Below are 26,683 nucleotides of genomic sequence, written 5' to 3'. Positions count from 1 at the left end.
CTTTTTTTTTTCAAGAGCATATTAAATCATCTATTGATTACACATGATAATGGATGATACACAAGCTTTAATCCCATCTATAATTTTATCTGATACCATAATTCAATTTAGATATATTGCATAGGATTTGCCAACAATCATATTAATAACCAAATAAATTTGAGGACTTTGCTTGGGTGACCCTTTTAATGGTGACCTCCAGGTCACAACACATTAACTGTCAGTTCAACCACACCAATGTTTATGGAGACAATGGCTTCTGTGCCCAAGCAGGTTGCACATAAATTTCAAATGGAACCTGGCATCACCCTGAAGGATCTAACTTCACACTGTTGGGGTAGTTTACTAAGATGGCTTCAGAGGAGACTAACTTTACACAGCACATTTAAAAAAAGACACATTTATTCAGTGTCATGATCAGACTATTACATTTAGCAATCAACAGCATGGGTGCAAAAAAAAAATCTAAATTAAAACCCTTTGTTGGAGTGCTTTACACTTTCCTCAGAACAAAAACTAAAATAACCTGTTATACAATTAGTCACAAATACAGTCCTCGAGTTTTTTGCCCATACACATGAGTATTGTCTAAAACATGTCTTCTTTGTAGCAGCTAGGCCCTGCCACCACTGTGCTTGGCTGAGTTCACAGATCTGTTGTAACCTGTAGCTTCCCTGTCACTTCTCTGGCTCTTCTTTCCTACTAATCTTTGTTTCCTGGCAGTAATTAAAATCTTCTGCCACTGCCATAGCTACTGCTGCTGCTGGAACTGCCATAGCCACCTTGGTTTCGTGGTTTGGCAAAATATTGACCTCCACCACCATAGGGGCCAGAGCTTCTGCCTCCAAAATTTCCTCCTTTTCATGGGTCCAAAATTTGAAGACTGACTGTTGTAATTGCCAAAATCATTATAGCTTCCACCACCTCCAGAATTGCCTCCATCATTACCAAATCCTTTATAACCATCCCCACTGCCACTATACCCATCACCACCTTGACTGCCACCAAGGCCACCTCATCCAGTGAAGTTTCCTTCATGGCCAAAGTTGTCATTCCCACCAAAACCACCTCCGGGACCATCACTGAAGTTCCAAGGACCACTTTGACCTCTTTGGCTGGAAGAGGCACTAGCCATCTCTTGCTTAGATAAAGCTTCCCTTACTTCACAGTTGTGGCCATTCACAGTATGGTATTTTTGAATGACAATCTTGTCTGCAGAGTCATGGTCATCAAATGTTACAAAGGCAAAACCTCTCTTTTTGCCATTGCCTCGGTCTGTCATGATTTCAATCACTTCAATTTTCCCATACTGTTCAAAATAATCTCTTAGATGATGTTCTTCAGTGTCTTCTTTAATGCCACTGACAAAAATCTTTTTCACAGTTAAGTGGGCACCAGGTCTTTGAGAATCTTCTCTCGAGACAGCCCTCTTTGGTTCTACGACTCTTCCATCCACCTTGTGTGGCCTTGCATTCATGGCTGCATCCACCTCTTCCTCAGTGACATAGGTGACAAACCCAAAGCCTCTGGAGCGCTTGGTGTTTGGATCTCTCATTACCACACGGTCCGTAAGCATTCCCCATTGCTCTAAAGGGCTCCTCAGACTCTCATTGGTTGTTTCAAAGCTCAAACCTCCGATGAAAAGCTTCCGCAGCTGTTCAGGCTCTTTGGGAGACTCTGACTTAGACATGACCACGGTGGGAGGGAGACTTTCATGATGCTTACTCAGTGGTGTCCATGGGCAGAAAGTAGCTGACATCTTTTTAAAAAGTGTATGATTTATTTCTGTCACTACAAGGAAAACAACTGACAGCATTTGTTTTTAATGATAAAGTTTGAGTTTTCAAGAGAAAATTGAATTTTGAATCAGCTACTATGCTTGATTGCTTTCCAGTATGTGAAAACCTTGCTGATCAAATTGGCGATGATATTAATGGATATATTTTTTTTTAATTTTTTTTTGACGTTTATTTATTTTTGAGACAGAGAGAGACAGAGCATGAAGGGGGGAGGGGCAGAGAGAGAAGGAGACACAGAATCGGAAGCAGGCTCCAGGCTCTGAGCCATCAGCCCAGAGCCTGACGCAGGGCTTGAACTCACGGACCACGAGATCGTGACCTGAGCTGAAGTCGGACGCTCAACCGACTGCACCACCCAGGGGCCCCAATGGATGTATTTTTTGATATGGTATAATGAAATATGTCAACATTTGGAAGATCTCCATAATGCAGTGAATCAACATGCTCCAAATGTCATAAGATCATGCATGGGTAAAAGATCCATTGAAAGAGCAAGCTAGACAAGTAGATTTTAATGTAACACAGAATAAAAGTTTATTGATATGTCTTCTGATTCCATATTGTAATTAACCTTTCAGAAATGACCACTTGTTGAGTGTTGGTGTAGTATCAAAGAAGGATATCCACAATTATCTGAACATTAAAATTCCCTTTCCTTTACAGATTATAGATCTTGAGATGCTATATTTTCTTTATATCAAAATAAATTGAATGCTGAAGCAGATATGGGAATCTCTCTGTCTTCGAGGAAGACAGACTCAAAGAGATTTTTTAAAATGTAAAAAAAAAAAATGATATTCTTTTTTACACATATTTTTTATTTTGGAAAATTTACTTACTTTTCCTAAAGATACATTATTTATAGTGAAATGTAATACATATACTATTATTATTATTTTAAAATGAGTTAAACGTATAAAAATTTTCTCAGTTTTAGTTTCTAAATGAGTAAATATCAATAGGATGGACACAAACAAAAGCAATTTGTACACTCAATAATTTTTAAGGATGAAAGGAGTCCTGGAACAAAAAAGTTTGGGAACCATGGTCTAGGAAAAAGAAAAAACCCTGAGGTCACATTTAAGTCTTTTCATTTATGCATCTTCTATTTACTAATATGGAAATGAAAACCAGCACTCATATTTCTATGATGTGAACAAATAGAAGTAAAAAACTTTAAGAGTGTTGTAACTGTGAAAAATATGTCTTTTCTGGTTATTTCTAGGTACAAATATTTATGGGAGATGGAAATCCTGAAATATTGTACTTGTTTTATTTTACCAAAAATACTTTGTGTTTGTGTATCAAAGAAGAATTCTCCATAAAGTTTAATGATATTACTATTAAAATAATGTTGCCATACAGATAAAATCTGAGACTCTTAAGAAATATCAGCATAAATAGAAATTCAATAGTAAGGAATACATTTATTATAATTTCCCAAGGGCTTTTTTTTCATAGAATTATGACACCTGACAAATGGCTGCAGGGAAAATATGCCGAATGAGTTCCCCTGTTTACAGCTTGTCACAGACTGGGGCAATACAGAAAAAAGATGAATGCATCCTTCCCACTCCAGATTGTCTCTACTCATAAAGGGAAACTGTTCTCTCCCCATCTCAACAATGATTGGTTTGGATCACTACAATAGATCAATGATATTCTGGTTACCTGATGAGTTTATGGAAACAGAACAAGGAAGATGGAGTCCCACTCAAGGATTTCCCTGCAAGGTGACCCCACAGTAGCCAAAGCTGAAGAAGCACTCTTTATGTTTTGTATAGGTGCCATGTTTTTTGTATCCAAATTGCCCTTTTTGTTTTTCTGATTCAATTAATGCCACCCTTAAACATTGCTACATACGACAGACTTGTTGGTCCAAGAGTGAGGCACAGACCAGCATCTCCATCATCCCTTGAAGCATTTTAGAAATATATACTCCTGGGCTCCACCTTGGACCTCCTGAATCAGAATCTGCATTTTAACAAGATCCCCAGGGGATGTATATATTTATTTATGTTGGAAAAGCACTATTGTGCATCGGATGATTTCAACCTGGCTTCACTTTGCAATCACCTGGGAGTTTCTAAAAATCCTGATGCTTGGACTACACTGCAGAGCAATGAAATCAGAATCTCTGAAGATAGGACACTGCTTAAGAAGAATAAACATTCTTTAAGCTCTGTCAGTGTCACCCTTTTCTACTGCATTTATATTCATAGATGTACCTCAGGATTTATTATGGAAGTCGGTGGGGAAAATACTCCATAAGCAATTTTTTTAAAAAACACCTTTATTGAAGTATAATTGATATTTAAAAACCATACATGTTTAATAATTACAATTTGGAGTTTGGACATACTACGTACACCCATGAAACCATTACACAGTCAAGGTAATAGGCATATCCATCACCTCCAAAAATTCCCTTGTGTCCCCCTTTTTTTGTGGTAGGAACACTTTTTTGTGTCTGTCTGTGTGACAAAAACATGGGATTGACCTTGACACCTTTTTAGGTATACAATATAATATTGTTAACTATTGGCATTGTTTTACGGGAGATTTCTAGAACTTATTGATCTTGCATAACTGAAACTTTATGCCATTAAACGACACTCCTCATATCCCCCAGCTCCCAGCCTCTGGCAACCAATCTATTCTCTGCTATTATTTTAGCTATTTTAGATATCCCATATAAGTGGAATCATGCAGTATTTGTCCTTCTGTGATTGGCTTATTTCACTTAGCATAATGTTGTCAACAATCCAGAAATAGCAATATTAAAACCACTGAATCAATAAGTGGTACTTAGTAAGAGTTTATTGTAGATATAAGAACAGTTCTTGAACTGGAAGCCTTTAAATTCAAAGACTGATGTGAAGCTCAGGGGCATGACATTACATGACAGTTTATAAAGTGAAAATGAAGAAGTTGTTTAACCTTTACAATGATTTGTTATTGCATTGAGGGTTTCTAGAAGGCAGGGAATGGGTTACAAGTGATTATCTTACACAATTTTTAGGAAAATGACTTGTTTCTTTTATTAGAGGCATTTGTAAGAATCAACCCATGGTAAATTTCAGCTTGTTTTGCAGAATAAGCTAAATTAAATTTCATTTATATAGCGTAAATGTTTTTTCTGCTCAGGGAATTTTCAAGTCCCCTCTCCATTTTGTATTTAATTTTAACAGTGTCCTCTGGTTTCAGTCATGTTGTCGCATATGGCAGGATTTCCTTCTTCTTAAAGGTTGAATAATATCTCATTGTATTTAGGCACATTTTTTCTTAATCCACTCATCTATTAATGGATATTTGAGTTGTTTCCTTATCTTGGGTATTGTGAATAATGCTGAAATAAACACGTGAGTGCAGATATCTCTTTGAGATCCTGATTTCAAATCTGTTGGGTTATACCCAAAAGTGTATTGCTGGATGATATAATAGTTCTATTATTAAATTTTGGAGGAACCTCCATACTATTTTCCATAGAAGCTGCACCATTTTACATTCCCACCAATAATACACAAGGGTTCTAATTTCTCCATATCATTACCAATAATTATTATCTCCTGTCTCTTTGACCCTAACAGGTATGAGGGATAGTTCATTGTGGTTTTGATTTACGTTACCTAATGATTAGTATGCTGGGCATCTTTTAACTTATCTGTTGGCCATTTGTATGCCTTCTTTGGAGAAATGTCTGTTCAGACCTACTACCCATTTTAAAAGCAGGTTATTTGTGATTTTGATATTGAGTTGTGCCTACAACTCAATGTATATTATATACATATATATATATATATATATATAACTCAATATATGTTATATGTTTTGATATTAACACCTTATCAGATATATGATTTGCAAATTTTTTCCCCATTCTGTGGATTGATTTTTTCACTCTGCTGTTTCCTTTTCTGTGCAGAAGATTTTCAGTTTGATGTAGTGCCACTTTTTGTCTTTGTTGTCTGTGATTTTTTTGTCTATTTTTGTCTTTGTTGCCTGTGAATTTGGTGTCATAACCAAAATGTCATTGCAAAGACCAATGTAAAGAAGTTTTTCTCCTGCGTGTTCTTCTAGAAGTTTTACGGTTTCAGGTGTTATGTTTGTCTTTAATCCTTTTTGAGTTCGTCTTTATGTATGTATGGTGTAAGTTAAGAATCTCATTTCATTCTTTTGCATGTGTGTATCTAGTTTTCGCAACACCAAGGAAGGGAGACTATCCTTTCTCCATTGTGTATTCTTGGTAGTCTTATCAGAAATCAATAGACCATTTATGCATGGGTTTATTTCTGAATTTTCTATTCTGTTCCTCTGGTCTATATGTCTGCCTTTATACTATACTGTTTTAAGTACTGTAGGTTTATAATATATTTTAAAATCAGGATATCTGATGCCTGTGTGATGCCCTTGTTTTATTTCTCTTTCTCCAGATGACTTTGGCTATTTTATATGACTTTTGTGGTTTGGAATAAATTTCCTATTTTTTTTTCCTTGAGAAGCACCTTTGGTCAGCAGGAGAAAGACAAATACCATATGATTTCACTCATGTGGCATTTAAGAAAAAAAATGAGCAAAGGCAAAGAGAGAGAGAGAGAAAGGCAAACCAAGAAAGAGACTCTTAACTATAGAGAACCAACTGATGGTTACCAGAATGGATATGGGTAAGGGGATGGGTTAAATAGGTGATAGGGAATAAGAAGTGCCCTTGTGATGAGCCCAGGTGTTGTATGTAAGTGTTGAATCACTATATTGTACAACTGAAACTAATATTACACTGTAGGTTAACTAACTGGAACTTAAATAAAAACTTAAAAAATATCTTTGGGATTTTGATACAGATAGCATTGAAAATGTAGATTTCCTTGGGTAATATGGAAATTTTACAATATTAAGTCTTATATGAACACAGATATATTTTCATATATTTGTGTCTTCTTTAATTTCTTTCATCAGTGTTTTGTTGGTTTTAGTGTACAAGTCTTTCATAATCTTGGTTAAGTTCATTTCTAAGTATTTTAGTCTTTTTGATGTGATTGTAAATGGGATTGCTTTACAATTTCCTTTTCAGGTAGTTTGTTGTTAGTATATAGAAACACAACTGATTTTTGTATGTTGATTTGTAACCTGCAACTTTACTGAATTTGTCTCTTAGTTCTAAGAATTTGTGTGTGTGTGTGTTGGAAACTTTCAGGTCTTCTGGATATAAGATCATATCATCTACAAACAAAGATAATTTTACTTTTTCCTTTCCATTTTGGATAACTTTTACCTGTTTTTCTTAAATAATTTCTCTGGCTAGGACTTCCAATACTATAATTGGAAAGAGAGGGCATCCTTATATTGTTCCTGATCTTAGATGAATAGTTTTCAGATTTTTACTGGTAAGTACAATGTTGGCTGTGAGCTTGGTCATATATGGTCTTTATTATGTTGAAGTACATTCCCTCTGTACTTAATTTGTTGAGTTTTGATCATGAATAGATACTGAATTTAGTTGGATGCTCTTTCTGTACCTTTTGAGATAATAATATACTTTTTATCCTTCATTTTGTTACTGTGGTATATCACATTTATTTCTCTGCATATTTGAACTATCCTTGCACCCCAAGCATAAATCTCACTTGGTTGTTGTGAATGGCCCATTTAATATGTTGTTGAATTTGTTTTACTAGCATTTTATTGGGGATTTTTGCATATATGTTCATCAGGGATATTGCACTGTAATTTTCTTTGCCTGCGACATCCTGGTATGGCTTTGGTATCTGGATAATGCTGGCCTTGTAAAGAGAGTTTAGAATATTCCTTATTCTTTAATATTTTGGAAGGGTTTGAAAATGGTTGGTGTTAATTATTCTTTAAATGTTTGGTAGATTTACCTGTGTAGCTATGTCGTCTTGGGCTTTTCTTGTTGGAAATATTTGATTATTGATTCCATCTCTTTACTAGTGATTGCCTGTTCAGATTTTCTATTTCTTCATGATTCAGTCTTGGTAAGTCAGATGTTTCTAGAAATTTATCCCCTTCTTCTAGATCACCCATTTTGTTGGCATGTAATTATTCTTACCAGTTTTTTTTTTGATCCTTTGTATGTCTCTGGCATTAGTAATAATGACTCCTTATTCGTTTCTGATTTTATTTATTTGAGTCTTTTTTTTTTCTTTAGTTTAGCTAAAGGTTTGTTAATCTTGTTCACCTTTTGAGGATACCAGCTCTTAATTTTACTGATTTTTTTCTATTATTTTTCTAGTCTCTATTTAATGTCTACTCTAATCTCTATTATTTACTTCCTCCTGCTAACTTTGGGATTAGTTTGTTTTCCTTTTTCTAGCTCCTTGAGGTATAAAGTTAGGTTGTTTATTTGAAATTTTTCTCTTTTTTAAGTATAAACATTTATTGCTATAAACTTTCCTTTTGGTACTGCTTTTGCTGTATCCTATAAATTTTGATATGCTGGGTTTTCATTTTTTTCCCCTCCCATCAGTGACATTTTTTTTTAAAAGGATAGACATTCAACAAAGATGGTAGCACAATTCTATACATGTTGAATGGGTAAGAAATACATAAATATGACAATAAACATGGCACTTTGCCTTGAACAAGACCTGAGGGTTGCTTGTGGAAGGGGGCATCAGAAGAATGAGGTTTGTTGGTTATTAATGAAGCAGTGGGGAGGAGGCTTAGTTGAAACTGGGTAGAAAGTTGGAATACCTTCTGTGTGTGGGGTTTTCATTTTTATTTGTTTCAAGATACTTTCTGATTTTCCCTTTGATTTCTTCTTGTATCCATCCCTCTTTTTCCAGGATATGTGTAATTTCCAATATTTCTGAATTTGCCAATTAACCTCCCAACTTTAGCTTCATACCATCATGGCCAGAAAAGATATGTGGTATGATTTCAACCTTGAATTTGTTTAGTCTTGTTTTGTAGCCTAATCTGGGATTTATCCTGAAGAGTGTTCTGTGTGTGCTTGAGAAAAATGTGTATTCTTCTGCCATTGGGTAGAATAGTCTGTATATGTCTATTAGGTCCATTAGGTGTATAGTGTTGCTCAAGACTATTTCCCTACTGATTTCCTTTCTGAATGTTTTATACACTGCTGAAAGTGGGGTATTATAGTCTCCTACTATTACGGTATCACTGTTTCTCTCTTCAGTTCTATTATTGTTTGCTTTATATATTTGAATGCTCTGATGTTGGGTATGTATGTAATTATTATATCTTCCTGGTAAATTGATCCTTTTGTCATTATATAATGTCCTTCTTTATCTCTTGTGACCATTTTTGACTTAAAGTATATTTTGTCTGCTATAAATATAGCCATGTCTGCTCTGTTTTGTTTACCATTTGTATGGAAGAGCTTTTTCTATCCCTTTATCTTCAGCCAATGTGTCTTTAAATCTAAAGTGAGTCTCTCTCTCTCTCTCTCTCTCTCTCTCTCTCAAAAAAGGGAGAGAGAGAATGCATACTCCGTGGGATGGGGGTAGGCGGAGAGAGAGAGTATAAGAGAATCCCAAGCAGGCACCACACTCTCAGTGCAGAGCCTGGTGGGGGGCTTGATCCCACAAACCATGAGATCATGACCTGAGCCAAAATCAAGAGTAGGAAGCTTAATGGACTGAGCCAACCAGGTACCCCTAAAGTGAGTCTTTTATTTAGCATATAGTTGGGTCTTATATTTTATCCATTCAGCTATTCTATATCTTTTCCGTGGGGAGTTTAATCAGTTTATGTTTAAAGTAAATATTGATAGGGAAGGAATTAAAATTGCCACTTTCTTTCTGTCTTACAGTTCTTTTGTTTCTCTTTTCCTCTCTTTCTGTCTTCCTTTGTGTTTTGTTAATTTTTGTAGTGATGTTATTTGATTCCTTTATCTTTTGTGTGGCTTCTATAGGTATTTTCTTTGTGATTACCATGAGGCTTCCATAAAACATCTTATAGTTTTAATAGTCTGTTTTAAACTAATGAAAACCTAATCTCAACCACATACAAAAACTCTACACTTTTACTTCTCCCCCTGACACACACTTTGTTATTGATGTCACAGTTTACATCTTTTTATATTGTGCCTCTATTAACATAAAAAATATAAAATTTCATAGTTAAGAGCTTGGGCTTTGGAGTAAGAAGGACTTAGTTGTGTTGGTCAGAAGTCTTTGGTTGCAAGTAACAGATGGTAATACAAGTTAGCAGATATCTGTTTCCAGATATTCAAATAATGTTATCAGCGACCTCTCCCTTTCAGCTTTTTCTTTCCTCTACTTTGGCTTCATTTGCAGGCACACTCTCTCCATTTTGCAGCTCTAGGCATATGTTGTATATATAGTTAGTGAGGCCTGAGAAAAGAGATGCTTCCTTGTTTAGAGAACTCTGACTGGCCTAACCTTAGCTGTATGCCTGTGGTAGGTAGAATTTTAAGATGGTTCTGAAAATTTCTAGCCCTTATTGTATAAAATACCCTTTTACAGTTATTCTGTAAAGCACTTGTTTAGATGTGTGTGAAAGCACTTGTTTAGATGTTGCTTTTACAGATATAACTCAGGTCCCCAAATCAGTTGATGTTAAGATAAGGGAGACCATCTAGGTGGGCCTGATCTATTCACACACACCCTTTAAATCTGGGTCTTGGGCTCAGAGATGGTGATGTCAGAGATCTGAAGTATAAGAGGTATTAAACACACCATTGCCAACTTGAAGACGAAGAAGGCCATGTGGCAAGGAATGTTCTTAGCCTCTAGAATCTAAGAGAGGCCCAAAGCTAACAGCCAGCAAGGAACAGGGACCTTGGACCTATAATGGCAAGGAGTTGAATTCTGCCAACTACAAGAATGATTCTAGAAGTGGATTTATTTCCCAGACCCTCAAGAGGAGACCTCAGCCTGGCCAACACCTTGATTTTAGCCTTGTGAACTCTGAGCAGAGAATTACTTAACCTCGCTGTGTTTCAGTTTCCTTATCTGTAAAATGTGGACATTAAAGAATATCTACCTTTTATAGTGATTGGGTTGCTTAAATGAGATAATGCATGTAAAGTGCTCAGTGGAGTGTCTGGCATATAGTCTGACCTCAATAATGTTACCTATTATTATTGTTAATGAAACCAGTTCAGGCACACTTAGTAACATCAGTTACAATAATAAGAGTGGGAGAGAAGGGAGAATTGCCAGCTCCTCTCTAGGTCTATTCTACAGCCTAGAAGGATGGTAACACTAGGGTGTCCTGCCATTATGTTAAGGTTCATCTCTTTTTAGCTAGTATTTTGGCTGGGGTTTGGTGGTAAAGAATGAAGAATGAGCTTCAGGAGCTCACAAAAACCCCAAATAAAAAGAGTAACATGACTAGGAGTCCAGAATATAATGGCATTCAAGAAGTTGTGGTTTCTTATAAAGAAATATTTTCTTTAGGGATTCAGTGTTGCCATGAGTCCCATAATCACTTTTGGAGGCAAAATGTTGTAGGAATTATTTGGACCAAAGAAAGAGAATGCTGTGTGGACATTCTTCATGTCTATGTTTTTAATTCAAAACATCAGCATATGCTTGTTTTCTATGAAAGCCCACTGCAAAGGATCCTGGTTAGAAAAAAAAAAAAAAAAGAATCCTTGTTACCACTAATTGACACGTTAGATCTCAGTAGGAACCTGCAGATGTTAACTGCTCACTGATGCACTAAAGCTTCCTAGGTTTCTCACAAAGGTTCAGAGTCCTTGTGAAATATTTTCTGGAAGTCCATGGATTAATGAAGTTGTTACTTAGAGAGGTGCTGTGAGGCCCGAGCTAATGTTGAATACAAAGTCTCCCTGGGAAGAGAACACTTGGTGGGTTTTTGAGTTGTAAGGGTAAGCGTTTGGTTGAGAAACACAGGGAATGTTCATGCAGACCCTGCAAAAGAAAGGCTTCAGATTTTGTAGAATCTGAAGCTTATAACATTTGGAGAGGTCGTCTTTCGGGGATAGATTTTAATTAATTACAGTTAAAATAATTGTGCTTTTGCAAATTTCACAAAACCATAAGACCATGTGAGATCATGTGAGAGGGCCACCCAGGGCTCTGGAAATATTGTATGCATATGTATTAAGGCTTCATGGGATTTAGGGTAAATCTACCTCAGCCTGGCAGTAAGATTATTTGGACAGCATGATCTAGAATTAGGGTCCTGCAGCCCATTCCCGCTCATATCTTTGGCTTACTGAGTGATCTCAGGTGATTCACTTGCTCACATGCAATCTTATTGTCTTGGTTTGTCCTGGAAAACAGTGATTTTTTTTTTTTTCTGTCAGTGTGGCTGCAGGAATAACTATTTTTAAGATATGTACTATCTTTCCTTGGCAGAAAGCTGTACCAGTACACCATATTACCACATTTTTCATCCTAAATTCATCTTTTTAGTGACCTCAGACTCAGTGGAGTGAAGGCTCAAATTTTAAGTCATCGTTTCATGTCTTTACATATCCATCAATATAAGAAAGGGAGAGAGAAAAGCCTTTGTTTTGAAAACCTGTAAATTCTCAGCAAAACCTATTTAATAAAAACTGTGCATTGTTATAGAAACTAAAGTGTTATCAGATAGCAGTTTAGTAAGAACAAAAAGTAAAAAGCAAAGTTTTACAGCAAGTATTTCTAGGGTTACTTCAATATAAATTAAATGAAATGTAGGCGTAAAAGGGTCTTGGTTAAAGTAAAGCCGAAATACGGTGAACCAGTGTAGCTTATTAGACTGAATAAGAGCTTATTTAGACCAGGTTTATTTGGACCAAATAAGAGACCTGCAGAATTCTTATGCTTTGCTCTCATACATCAAATATCCCAAATGCTACTTTTAGTTTTTTGAGGAAATATGGTTACTTTTTTAGTTTTACCTCAAAATTGCTTGTTAGATCAGTTTTGAACCTGATATGTATTCTTTTTTTTTTTTTAATTTTTTAATGTTTATTTAGTTTTGAGACAGAGACAGAGCGTGAACGGGGGAGGGTCAGAGAGAGAGAGAGACACAGAATCTTAAACAGGCTCCAGGCTCTGAGCGGTCAGCACAGAGCCGGACGCGGGGCTCGAACTAACGGACCGCGAGATCATGACCTGAGCCGAAGTCGGACGCTTAACCGACTGAGCCACCCAGGTGCCCCGATATGTATTCTTATTCAATTCTTATTAACTCCCTAGTGTAAATTGAGACAAAGATTCTGAACACTTGGCCCTTGTAACAACCAGATGAACCCCTCTCACGCTGTTTGAGACAGAACTGTTTACTTCTTCCTCTAGGTTCCCATGACATAATCCAATATATTTGTCCTTTTACGATCAAAACCAAACAGCCATAGTTGTAGGACTTGGGTGTAAGCCCCAGAAGCACATGCTGAGACAAGACTGGAGTGCCAAGCAGGACAGGGAAGCCAACACAGGGTGTGTTGGCAGGCAGGTTCCCACATTTGGGACATGGTGTACTGCACGCCTTAGAGCTGTCCCACTTGGGGACACAAAGCTGGCTGATAATCTAACCTCTTCGTGTTATTGACAGAGCTGGTCTGGAGGCGTTATCTCCCAGCACCTTCCTCCACCCGGTGCATAGGCTGAGCTCTCCCTCTGGCAGGTGGAGAGGCACAGGTGCTTGCTGTGGGAAGCAGTGGGCAAGTGTGGGAACCTTGACTGATGAAGGGGTAAGGGAGGACACTAATTGCCTCTGCCATATTATGAAGTCACAGTTTCAGTGCTGGAAGGAAATTTTGAGCTTACCCTACAGGATCCAGTTTCTTTAATTGCAAGATGAGGGTGGTAGACTAGATTCTAGTCATTTTGTCTCTAACTCTTAAATTATTTCATTGGCTATAGATCTTTCATGTATGTGTGATCCTGTACAAAATCATGTACTGATTTCGATGGGTAGAAGGATATTTGCTAGACACGTGATACAAGTACCAAGAGGCTTACAAATATTTTGGAAATGAACAAATTCAAATATTTCTGTTCTATGTTAGCATTAGCTGGGGGTTTTCTGCGCATGCCAATACGTATGATGTGACATAAGTGTGTCTGAATCAAAATACTGCTCTTTTGAGGTGGAGAAGGAAATCTATACTGAATAAAGTCAAGTAGGTAACTTAGTATTTAACTTGGACCTGGTTTTAAAAGTAGTCACAACTCAGGCAATTATTGAAGTTAAACAGAGTGAAAGGTTAGATATTTGAAAATAGCAGGGGAATGATTTTCGATATTTATCTCAGCTCTTCCTTCTTGAAAAGAACCGGGGGAATCAGCGAACAGTGTGCTTTCCCTCAGCGGCCACGTTGAACTTTAAACTTGTGTTTTGTTGTGTCTGCTATTGATCAATGGGGGCAGGAAGATTTATGGGTGCTCGGCTGGGAGCAGCACCGGCCAGAGATGCAGGCAAAAATCCCTCCGTGACTCACTGTGGGAGCTGCCCTTCCGGAGCCAGGAATATCCGTCAACAAATAGCAAGGCGGGGGGTCAGAGACGCCTCCGAGGAGCCACATCAGCTTCGGCCCATCCCACGAAGGGTGGGGATCCGGCTGCCAGGGGCCCTCTGAGGGCTGAAGATCTGTCCCCAAGTCTGTAAATAGCCCTAGCGTCTCTGCATCACAGACATCGCGGCCTTCCTTCCTTCGCCTTGCGCACTGAGGGAACAGGATAATTCTAAGCCCATCCGCCTGAAGGTGGTGGCCTCGTGCCAACTTTGGGGAACTTTCCAGTGATCTGAACTTTGAATTATCCTAATGCTACTGCACCGATGTGACTATGTTCGCTAATGTATTTTAAGTGCCTTGAAGGACTAGAGGGGAAAGGTCCTTTTCCACTGAGCAGTTACCCCCAAAATCGTAGGGATCCTTATACTTCAGTCCTTTTATGAATCATCTGGTGAATTTGTTAAAATGCAGATTTTTGCGCCCTTAACAGTTCCCATGTGGAGCCCAGAAATCTGCATTTCCTAGGTAGATTTTGTGGTGGGTGGTCTAGGACTGCACCTTGAGAAATAGCTTTGTCAGGTGGATCTGGTTCATTTTAACAAAGGAGAAGGGCAGGGAGGATGCCTGTCTCGCCTTTGAGTACAGACCCACAGCTACAAGTAAACTAATTCTCGGATGTCTTTTCGCTGATGTGGGGGAAAACACACCATCCCCCAATTCTTGTTGGAATGTATCTAGGTAAAAATTATTTATTTCACATATTGCATATATCCGGTTAAAAAAAAGCTAGGAGACTTTTCTTAAGCCTATGTACAAATCTAACCCAAGCAAGTAAAGAAAGAAAACCCCCAAATTGCTGATATAATAGATGTCTAAGGCTGTCTTATCACAAACAAGGTTTTGAGATCTAGAAAACAGCAGCATCCTAATGCTGGGAAGGATTCTGAATTTGAAGGTACCGTGAGGCTTGCTAGAGAGGAGAGGAGACCCTGAGGACAGGGTCTGTATGTATTCAACTCAGAGGGCCCAGACTGTCCATATTCCATTCTGTCCTGTCCTCTTTGCCCTGCTGCTGTCCTGTCCTTGTCTTGCAAGGAAACAGCCCTTTGTAGCACAGACAACTAGTTGGGACTCCCAGCATGGATGGGTCAGTGTTACAGTTTCTACGTTTTTCATACCTAACCCTGAACTGGTTATTATGGAAAATCAGTCAGTTGCTTGCATGGCCTATACTCATGTCCGTACAGAACCATATTGCTTCAGTCTGTTACTTCTCTAGGTTTGTCCTCATTTCAGCTGTTGTTACCAGTATCGTGTACTGTCTAAGTAAGAATCTACAGATTCTCAAATTCTTTGGAGTGACAACACTCAATATTTTGTTTTTGAACGTTCATCATGGACCCTAAGCCCCTTTCTTTAAAATTTTTTTTTAATGTTGGGGCGCCTGGGTGGCTCAGTCGGTTAAGCATCTGACTTCAGCTCAGGTCATGTTCTCACAGTTAGTGGCTTTGAGCCCCGCGTCGGGCTCTGTGCTGACAGCTCAGAGCCTGGAGCCTGTTTCAGTTCTGTGTCTCCTCTCTGTTTCTGCCCCTCCCCTGCTCATGGTCTGTCTCTGTCTCAAAAATAAATAAACATGAAAAAATTTTTTTAATGTTTATTTATTTTTGAGAGAGAGAGACAGACATACCACGAGTGAAGGAGGGGTAGAGAGAGAGGAAGACACAGAATCCAAAGCAGTCTCCAGGCTCCGTGCTGTCAGCACAGAGCCCGATGCAGGGCTCAAACCCATAAACTGTGAGATCATGACCCGAGCTGAAGTTGGACGCTCAACCAACTGAGCCACACAAGTACCCACAGCCCCTTTCAAATGTAACTAGAAAATCTGGGGAGACCCATTGGAATACTTTTGACTGGCTTGGGCTTTTAAAAAATTTCATTTTCTTTTTGGTATTTTATTTTTTATATAGGTCTATATACTGGACTTCTTTCCACCTGCTTTACATTGTGGAAGTTTATTGTAAATGGGGTTTTTCTTCCAGTTACAGTTTGTTTATTTTATTTTTAATTGAAGATTAGTGGACATACAATATTATAATAGTTCTGGGTGTACAACATAGTGATTCGACAAGTATACACATTACTAGATGCTCACTATAACTGTAATTACCATGCTACCATACAAAGTTATTAAAGTATTATTGACTATATTCCCTAAGCTGCACTTTCATCCTCAAGATTTATTTATTCAATAACTGGAAGTTTGTACCTCTTAATCCCCTTTACCAATTTCACCTATTTCCACCTTCTCTCCCCTCTGGTGGTTGAGGTTTTTGGGAATCCAAGGTTAGGATTTCTTTGTTCAATTAAAAGGCTGGTTTGATGCAAACCATTTCCTAAACTGCAAGAACATGGACAACCCTGTCTACTGGCTGGTTTTGCTGAAACCAAACCCAGTTTGTGAGAAGCTAGACTCTGTTGCCTGAGATTAAGGACTGTGTTTAGTTATCTTTATGTGTCCAGTGTCTAGCATAGTGCCGGCTCATACTCAATTCTAATTACATCCCACTCAAATTCAGTTAATTGTTGAATGAATCAAACAAACTTTGCAAGCCCTGGTGATTACATCAAGAATATTGGAATAGTAATTTACCAGATGAGAGAGTTAGGCGAATGGGGCAAATAACTAGTATGTATCTCACTGCTCTTGATTCTTGATCACTTAGCAAGATGTGGCTAATGCTTTATAATACCTTTTCTTCTTGGGCCTACTTCTTGATCATTTTAAACCCAGTGCTCTGGAAGAACCACTACCAGTCAATCAGAATGGGGTTGGGTGTGGGGGTTAAAGAAAAGGAATATATATTTTTTTGTCAGGTCAGTACTAAGGTTTATATAAATTAATACTTTCTACTGTCATAAAGGTGAAAATTCCCTAGAGATTAACAGACTCATATTAATTGCTGATGGCTGTCTCTAGCCCTGTATCAGAATTTTGAGATTGCAGGGAAGAGTCTTAAGAATCAACTAATGAGTTTTGTCCTGGGCATATGAAAGATGAATGGTAACACTCTGCTGGCCATTTTCCATCTGTACCCAGCGATATTTTTAGCCCATAGGCTATCCTGGGCACAAGCAGGGAAATGGGAATAATGGAGCGGGGAAGAGAAGAGAGCAGCAGAGAAGAAACTGAGAGAGAGAGAGACTTTGAGGGAGAGACATGAAAGAGGGCTATGCAGTGGGCAGTGTGACAATGTGTCACCACCAGGGACTTTAGGCGCTGTGTTGTCATTTCAGTGCCATAGGCTGTCTGTCCCTACATTGAACTGTTATGGGTCTAAATTGCCATTCTGTGCAGCAACTGACACACTCAGAAGAGACTTATATTGTGAATCTAGTAGTCACAATAGCAACGGAATTGAAGAGAGAAGGAGAATGAGGGCTATGGAGTTGAGAAGAACTCAGGGGAAATAGTCTTAGAGTGCTTCAACACCCTGCACCCTCTCTGCCCTGCCACCCCCACCCCGGCATTGCTATGGGGATTAGCCAGCAGGACTGAAAAACTCTGGCTATAAGATTTCATTGTTTATTCATCATACTGTGGGAGGCTCTGTGCAAGTTATTGGGACTTATTCAGAGATGAATAAGACCTGTTGTCCACCTGCAGGGGGGGGTCCCAATCTGGTAGTAATAAAAGATCCATCAACAACAGCACCCATTAAAAATGTGAGAAGCATCATGATATATGTATGAACAAAAGCTATTAATTCTGCCTAAGGGGGTTGGGGAATTTCAGCTGTGAAAAATATTTAATAATACTGTACCTTAGGAGATATTTATTTTGATAGATTGTTAGGAAGATAAATAACTTGCTATTGAAAGAGAGATTCTAATGTAGTATAGAATTGCAAAGTAGATACAGCATACCCCACTGTATTGATGGATTTATTAGGAAGAGCCGGTGACACTTGAGCATGTCTTCCCTCTTAAAAATAATGTATGATACGTGTGCGTTAAATTTAATGAAGCAAACCAAAAGACATGAATCAATTTGCTGGTTGATAAAAGACAAAGTGCTTTTTCTACAGTAGCCAATCTAAATGTTTGCTGATTGGAGTTGAATTTCTTAATGAAAAAGCCTTATTGCTCAAGATGACCCCAGAATACTTGTGTTTAATATCAGTACTCTAGTGATTCCTAAAGGTAAGAAGTTAAAAATAATCTAATCTTATTTATGTGAGGCCATCTAATCAGTTTGGGTCTGGTAGGTGTTAGTTTTTGCAGGCCTAATTGCTCATTGGACCATCCACTGGAGTCAGAAGAAGCACAGACAAAGGGAATCTATTCTGTAAGAATGTGCTTATATTGCAGACCTATCGCCCATTGTGGATTTTCATTAAGTGGACTTTGCAGTGGGCGGTTCTGCTTTATATGTCCAGTGGTTGCTCTATTGATCTTCTCAGGGGGCTGGCAGGCATTTCACGGTTTAGGATTGCCTGAAACATTTGGCAGGAATGTTTAATTTTAGCACTGTTTTCTAGACCCATTCTATTACCTGCTATGAAGCCAGAGCATCAGTCCCCAAGGAGCTTATACTAATTAAAGGGCAAGGTTCAAGAGAACATACTTCTTGTTTCACCAAAAACCTTTTATATGAAATAATAGCCCTGAGTGCATGGATAAACAGTCCAATAAAGACTGTGGGTAATTTCAGTTTATATGGTGAGAGGCTGAAGTAGTCTTTTGGGAAGAAAAACTTGAAAATGCGATCAATGTGTAGATATCATTTGCAGTAGGTTCTTTAGACCCGGCACTAAATATTACTCAAAATAGGAAGTATCAGTTTGGTCAGAATCCATTACAGATTTAATTGGGAGTCAGATGTGTGCAAGAAATTATGGGCTGACTATAAACATTACAAAAATTTCAAAAAGTCTTCAAATCTGAGAAATTCGGACCATTCAGGGACTGACAAAAGAGATTTGAATCTATAGAGTACTTTGGAGTTAACTCAGGGTGATTTTGTTTCTTAACCCTTCTGATAAAAAAAGAAAAATTTTCTTCTGAGATTGTACTGTCAGATATGGTGAGTTTATTTCTCTTTTTATATGATTACTTTCTGTTTATTAGCCTTTATGTTTTTAAACTTATCCCCAAATATGAGCAAATGTAGCTTATGTTTCTCTTGAGAAATGAACAGAGCAAAACAGACTCCTATTCTTTCTCCTTTTTTTCTTCCTTGAACTTCTAACAAGACAGATTAATTTTTTTTTCAGTCAAAATGAATCAACCTTTACTATAGAGTTATCATGTCAGAGATAGAAAGGTTGTCAAGCAAAGCCCTGTATGATATAGTCTGTAATAGAGTAATCCCATCTCAGACATAGTGAAATACTTTATTTTTATAATAAACTTGGAATTTGGGGCATAGGAGTTATGGTACTTATATTGCAATAATTGTCATATTGGGATAAAGTCCAATTGCTTGATCCCACTATTATAATGCATTTAGATAAATTTAGACAAAGTAATTTTATGACAAAAAAAATGATCACTTTCAGTTTAACAATTATGAAGATATTTCAAACTAGCAATCTACAGACCAAATCCAACCTATAGACTCAAAAATAGATTTATAAAAAGTTCAAAAGGCATTTTTTGGTTGTATAGGGAAAAGCAAATCTCTTTTCCACCATTGTCCCCAACTGAGAAACTAATCAGTTTCTTATGTATCCACCAGAGACAGTTTGTGTGCCTGTGTATATAAACAAATATGTGCATCCATTCCCAAATATTGAACCCTGACTTTATACCACTGTTCTATGCCACTTTTTTCTTTCTTCCTTCCTCCCTCCCTCTCTCCCTTCTTACCTTCCTTTCCTTTCTTACCATTATATCTTGGAGCTCATTCCATTTTAGTACATTATTGTTCTTTCTGATTTTATTGTATGCATTTACCAAAATTTGTTTAATAATTTCCCTGTTAATGTCCATTTTGGTTGTTTGCAAATGTTTGCTAAGTTTTGTGTGACTATAAGTACCTTTGTGTAAGTACCACATCAGAGATGCCAGTAATATATCTATCTGTAGGATATATTTCTGGAAGTGAAGTTGCTGAGTTGGAGGATAAGGACTGTTGTAATTATGCTATTGTTAAATAGTCCTCCATGGTGGTTGAATGAATGTGGCCTCCCAGCAGCAATGCATGAGAATGCCTTTTCCCTCCCCCTCTCAGCCCAGTGAGCTATCTCACTTTTTGATCTTTGCCAGTACAAGTGAAAAATATCATCTCGTTGTTTTATTTAGCATTTTTTTAATGAATTTTTTTAACGTTTATTTTAGAGAGAGAGAGAGAGACAGAGACAGAGCGTGGGTGGGGGAGGGGCAGAAAGGGAGGGAGACACAGAATCTAAAGCAGGCTTCAGCTCTAAGCTGAGAGCCCGATGTGTGGCTCCAACTCACCAACTGTGAGATCATGACCTGAGCTGAAGTTGGACACTTAACCGACTAAGCCACCCAGGAGCCCTAGCATTGAGGTTTAGTAACTTCTTTTCATATGTCCAGGAGCCATTTTGACTCTCTCCTCTGCGAACTGTTCATAGCCTTTTAAACCTCAGTTGTTGGTCTTTCACATGTCAAGTTGTAGAGGCTCCTTTTAATTTAGCAATATTAGCGATTGGGATATGTGTGTAAATATGTTGTGTGTTTTTCTTTTTTACCTTTTTCCCCCTTGTGTTTTGCCTTTGCCATGTGGAAATTTGTGTTTTGCATATTTTATTTTATTTCTTAATTTTTATTTTATTTTTTATGTTATTTATTTTTAAGAGCGAGCAAGACAGAGCATGAGCAGGGGGAAGGGCAGAGAGAGAGGGAGACAATCTGAAGCAGGTTCCAGGCTCTGAGTGGTCAGCAGAGAGCCCACATGGGACTCGAACTTGCAAACCAGGCAATCATGACCTGAGCTGCAGTTGGACGCTTAACTGACTGAGCCACCCAGGTGCCCCAATTTCTCTCTTTTTTTAAATGAAATTAGTTTACTTTAGATTTTCCATTTCCTTTGTCAGTTTTGGTAAACGGCCTTTTCTAGAAAGTTATCTATTTCATACAGGCTTTTAAATTGATTTCCATAGAATTCACCACATTCTATGAAGATGAATCTTGTTACCACCTCACCCCATTCAGAATGTCTAAAATTAACTCAGGCAAGGACAGATGTTGGCAAGGATGCAGAGAAAGAGGAACCCTCTGCACTGCTGGTAGGAATGCAAACTGGTGCAGTCACTCTGGAAAACAGTATGGAGGTTCCTCAAAAAATTAAAAATAGAACTACCCTATGACCCAGCAATTGCACTACTAGGTATTTATCCAAAGGATGCAGGTATGCTGTTTTGAAGGAGCACATGCACCCAGTGTTTATAGCAGCACTATTGACAATAGTCAAAGTTAGCCAAAGTATGGAAAGAGCCCAAATGTCCATTGACAGGTGAACGGATAAAGATGTGGTACACACACACACACACACACACACACACACACACACACACACACAATGGAGTATTACTCAGCAATCAAAAAGAATGGAATCTTGCCATTTGCAACAACATGGATGGAACTAGAGTATATTATGCTAAGTGAAATCAGTCAGTCAGAGAAAGACAAATGTCATAGAACTTCACTCATTGGTGGAATTTAAGATACAAAACAGATGGACATAAAGGAAAGGAAGCAAAAATAATATAATAAGAGGGAGGGGGACAAACCTTAAGAGACTCCTAAGGATAGAGAACAAACTGAGGGTTGCTGGAGGGGAAATGGATTAAATGGGCAAAGGGCATTAAGGAGACACTTGTAGGGATGAGCCCTGGGTGTTATATGTAGGGGATGAACCACTGGATTCTACTGAAATCATTATTGCACAATATGTTAACTAATTTGGATGTAAATTCAAACAAATAAAAAAATAAAATAAAATAAAATGAATCTCGTGATTCTTTAAATTCTTCTGTTTGCATTTCCATTTTATCATCTTTTTTGTTTATACAATTTTTCTTCTTTGTTTTTTTTCTTGATGTTACTTAATTATTCACCCTTCCTCTTCCTTCATAAAAAGAGTTTTTGTATCTATTTATAAGTTCTACTGTATGTTTCTAACTTATTAATTACTATTATATAGTCTTCATTAATTCCTTTTATATGTTTTTCTTCTGTCAATTTTGCTGATCTCTATATAACTTTTAATGTTGGATGCTTGTGCCTTTTGCCTTTATTATTATTCAAATAGGCATTTAAGGCTATCAGGTTTTCTCTCAGCACCGCTCATTCTGATATGTTGCAGCATCCTAAAACATTGTTTTCCAGAAATTTGTAATTGTGCTTTTTAGTTACTTTTTTTTTCTTTCTTTCTTTTTTTTTTTTAAGAGAGAGAGAGAGAGAGAGAGAGAGAGAGAGAGAGCACGGACAGGAGGGAGGCAGAGGGGGAGAGAGAGAATCTTAAGCAGTCTCCACACAGAGCCCGATGTGGGGCTTGATCCCACGGCCCTGGGATCATGACCTGAGTCAAAATCAAGAGTTGGACAATCAACTGACTGAGCCACCCAGGATCCCCTTTAGTTACTATTTTACTCAAGAATGGTTTAAGGGAGAGTTTTACTATTTCTAGATGGAATTGTGATTTCTACATTTCCCAACTTACAATGTTATCTTTGGGGTCTAATATGTTGTTAAATTTTTGTGAATGTTTATGTTTATGTAAAATGAAGATATAGTCTCAGTTTTCCAGGGTGCAGAACTTTATATTTATCAGTTAGATCTCTGTTGTTAATCTTTATTTTATTCTTCTATAACTCTACTTATTTTTCCTCTACACAACTTGTCAACAAAGAGAAAGGACTTCAAATCTCTCACTACTAATGTGTTTCTTGGTATTTTTCTTTGAATCTCCTATGATTTCTTCTCTATTTCTGATGCTGCTGTTATTTGGTACAGAAATATTTGTAGCAGTTGTATTTCCATTGTAGATTTTACATAGTGTCATTACAAGTAGATTTATTTGTCTTGTTTAATGCTTTTTGCTCTGGATTCCATTCTGACAGTTAAAATTCTAAGCCCTGCTCTCTTTTTATTTGCTTTTGCTTGTTAAATGCGGTCTATCTTGGGGCGCCTGGGTGGCTCAGTCGGTTAAGCATCCCACTTTGGCTCAGGTCATGATATCCATATGTGAGTTCAAGCCCCACATCAGGCTCTGTGCTGACAACTTAGAGCCTGGAGCCTGCTTTGGATTCTGTGTCTCCCTCTCTTTCTGTCCCTCCCCTGCTCATGCTCTGTTTCTTTCTCTCTCAAAAATGAAATAAAAACATTTAAAAAAAATTTTAATGCTATCTCTTTATTTTTACTTTCTGAATCACTTTAAGTTTTCATCTATATAGAATTGGGTTTTGATTTGTGACTCAGGTTTTGTCTTTCATCAGTTAGTGCAGGCCATTTAGTTTTATCGATATGACCTGTATATTTGGTCTGGGTTCTGTCAATTTAGTTCATGCTATCTTTTCTACTTTGAAGAGACTTTTACTTTGTAGCCTGTTTTCATTCAATTTGCCTCTGTGTAGTTTTTTTGATACTAAGAAGTTTGCATATTTGTTCTAGTTACCTTTTAATTATAGTTTTATATAGTATCTTTAGTTCCTCCATGTTTTTAGACTGTACTTATTAGTTTTCTACTATATACAATACTGAAATTTGTGTGTTCCCTCTTCCTTCCCCTTCTTTTCTTTTACTTTATCAACTTATTTCAATCAATACTGCTAGCTTTTTTAGTGTCTCCCTTTGAGTAGCTAAGTATGTTTAAGTTTGTATTATTTGACTCTGTTACCTTTGAGATCCTTTGATTTCCAGGTATTAAAGATGAGGCCATCAAAAAACTTACCGCCTTTTTTCACAATTCTGTCACAATTTTAAATAGTTGTATCATGTTAAAATATCCTTACTTTGATTTATAATGAAATATATTAATTGTTCATCATCATTCTCTTGCTTACTTTCCCAAGCTGTATTTTGGTTGGATGAAACTTGTCACCTAATGGTTTTCTTAAGGAAGAATCATGGCAATATTACCTGAATTTTTACATATTTTAAGTGGTTTGACTGAAGCTTTTATAGAATATGAAAGATAGATTGACTGCATATAAATTCCATAGCTCACAATTCTTTCTTGGTAATGTTATAGGTATTGATTTGCTGGGTTTTGGCATTGGATTCTATGGGTAAATCTAGATCAGTCTTATTTTTTTTCTCCCATCATATCTATTGCTTGATATTTTTGCCTGTCTGTTTCCAAAATTTTGTACTTATTTTGGAAATTCAATGACTTTTCTAGGATATGTCTCCATTTTGATCATTCTGGATGAATTTTTCCTGGGTCAGTGTATGTCCTTTTCCTCTAAAGGAAAAACTCATGAGATTAAGCATGTTGTATTTGTTATAAAACATATTATTTAAAATGTAAACAGCATTCTACCAATGCATAATCAAAGCCTACATTTCCATTAGCACTAAAATACTCAGTCAAATTGGGGCACCTGGCTAGCTCAGTAGGTTGGACATCTGACTTTGGCTCAGGTCATGATCTCGAGGTTTGTGAGTTAAACCCTGCGTTGGGCTCTGTGCTGGCAGCTCAGGGCCTGGAGACTGCTTCAGATTCTGTGTCTCCCCCTCTCTCTGCCCCTCCCATGATCATGCTCTGTCTCTCTCTGTCTCTCAATAATAAAACGTTAAAAAATTTTGCACTTGTTAATGTCTATCTATATGAATGGTAGGTACATGTTTATAGGTCTAGTCTATCCAACAAAAGTTTGAGGGCCACCTGTGGTAATGGTAGTTGATCCACATCATTCCAGATCTTTCTGTGCTTTATTTTGTCCAATCTTCAAGACAACCCTATGTGTAAATTCTATTATTATCCCTATTTTGTAGAGGAGAGACTGAGACTTAGAAGAGACAGGTAGCTTGCCCATGTTAGTAAAAGGTAGAGCCAGGATATAAACCTAAACCAACTGACTCATAACCACTAGATCATCCAGTTGTCTAGCTATTTAGATACCTCTCTTGATGCTTAGCTATTATTCAATCTATCGTTGTATCCTTCTTATGAAAACTATGTACTTAAAGGTTTTTGAGTTTTAGATCCAATTAGTTCTCAACGAGAGGTGATTTTATTTCCAGGAGACATTTGTCTGTACGTCCTGAATGTCTGAAACTTTTTTGGCTGTTATAACTGGGGCAAGAGGTGGTGCTTTTAGGTTGAGTAGAGAGCTAGGGATGCCATTAAACATTCCACAAAGCATAGGACAGCCTTCACAACAAAAAATTATACAGCCCAAAATGTTGATAGAGCTGCTGTTGAGTAAATAGGACTTAGATGCTGGTTTTCTTGAGGGAAGTCTTTTTATATACGTGTATAACTTTGTGTAATTTAATATGCTATAACAGAGAAGATGCATAAAAATGCAACTACGATTTTTAACAAAAATAATATTTAGGTGTATTTTTTAAAGTTCTAGTACTCTTTAGAATTTTATTCCTTCAGTGCCAAAAAGGACAAGCAACCAGGCATACCTTATTCAAGATTTGACCTGGTTTTTAAAAAATTGCTTCTTTTTTCTGTCCCTGATGTAGTTTTATACCAATAAATATTTCAGGAATAGTGGTCTCATCATTGAGTTCAAGGGAGGCTGTTCATTAAGGAACTTCACCCCCATTACTGATGAAGAGCTCCAAATTAATTATTTCCTGATTGCATAGTACAGTATTTATGAAAATTAATAAGAGTTGTTCATTGTTCTTTGGAGGTGGAGAAAGAGGTTGTTAGAATAATGAAATTGGACAGTTGTCAGAGTTTCTATTTAAAAGACCATGTTATTAATTAGTCTTTCTCTCCTTTCAGGGAATGAGATCAACACTGACTGAAATTTGCTCAAGATCACTTTCCTTCAGAGAAGCTTACCTGTCGATTTCACCCCACACTTTGGAGCAACCAAGAACAATTATGCACTATAGTTATAATAAAGTCTGGTCACCTCAAAGTCAAGGCCCACTGCCAAAATGATAATTTAAGAATTTCTCTTCTTCTCTTTCTCTCTCTATCTCTCCTCTGTCTCCCCACCCTCCCCCCCCCCCACCGCCCCGCCACCCCCACAAGTCACATGTATCCAAAGCAAGAACTTGTATTTATTGCCTCTGGATAGTGGTGTGGAGGTATGTCACAGTATTCTAAGCACAATATCTTTTAAAAAGTAATTTAGTGATATGTCTAACAGAGAAGTACCTAATATCTGACTTCAATATTCAAAACTGTATCTTTGCCATTCCCCTGTAGTACAATACCAGAAGCTACCAGCCAAATACTTGGGACGTTTTAAAAACATTTCAGGAAAATGATTCCTGTTATAGGCTTTCATGAGGTCACAAAATGTTT

General features: G+C 37.4%; 1 protein-coding gene and 1 pseudogene across 6 annotated transcripts in view; one reads left to right on the top strand and one right to left on the bottom strand.

Annotated features, from left to right (window-relative positions):
* UBE3D (ubiquitin protein ligase E3D) overlaps window positions 1-26,314 on the top strand; it is a 240,704-nt gene extending 214,390 nt beyond the window's left edge. For 3 of the 6 annotated variants that reach the window (XR_006217734.1, XR_006217735.1, XR_006217733.1), the window contains exon 12: window positions 26,153-26,228. Coding sequence is in view for 2 of the 6 variants with exons in the window: in XM_042986728.1 (XP_042842662.1) it covers window positions 26,153-26,314 (162 nt within the window). In the remaining 4 variants the exon portion in view is untranslated. Of the gene's footprint in view, window positions 1-26,152 lie in introns of all 6 variants that reach the window. The other 3 variants (XM_042986728.1, XM_042986733.1, XM_042986735.1) reach the window with 3 other exon arrangements.
* Window positions 720-1,690, bottom strand: LOC102963869 (annotated as a pseudogene).
* Window positions 26,315-26,683: the final 369 nt, after the last annotated feature.

Source organism: Panthera tigris, chromosome B2, assembly GCF_018350195.1.
Source record: "Panthera tigris isolate Pti1 chromosome B2, P.tigris_Pti1_mat1.1, whole genome shotgun sequence".
NCBI lineage: Eukaryota > Metazoa > Chordata > Mammalia > Carnivora > Felidae > Panthera > Panthera tigris.
This window is presented reverse-complemented; position numbering and strand designations above follow the sequence as displayed.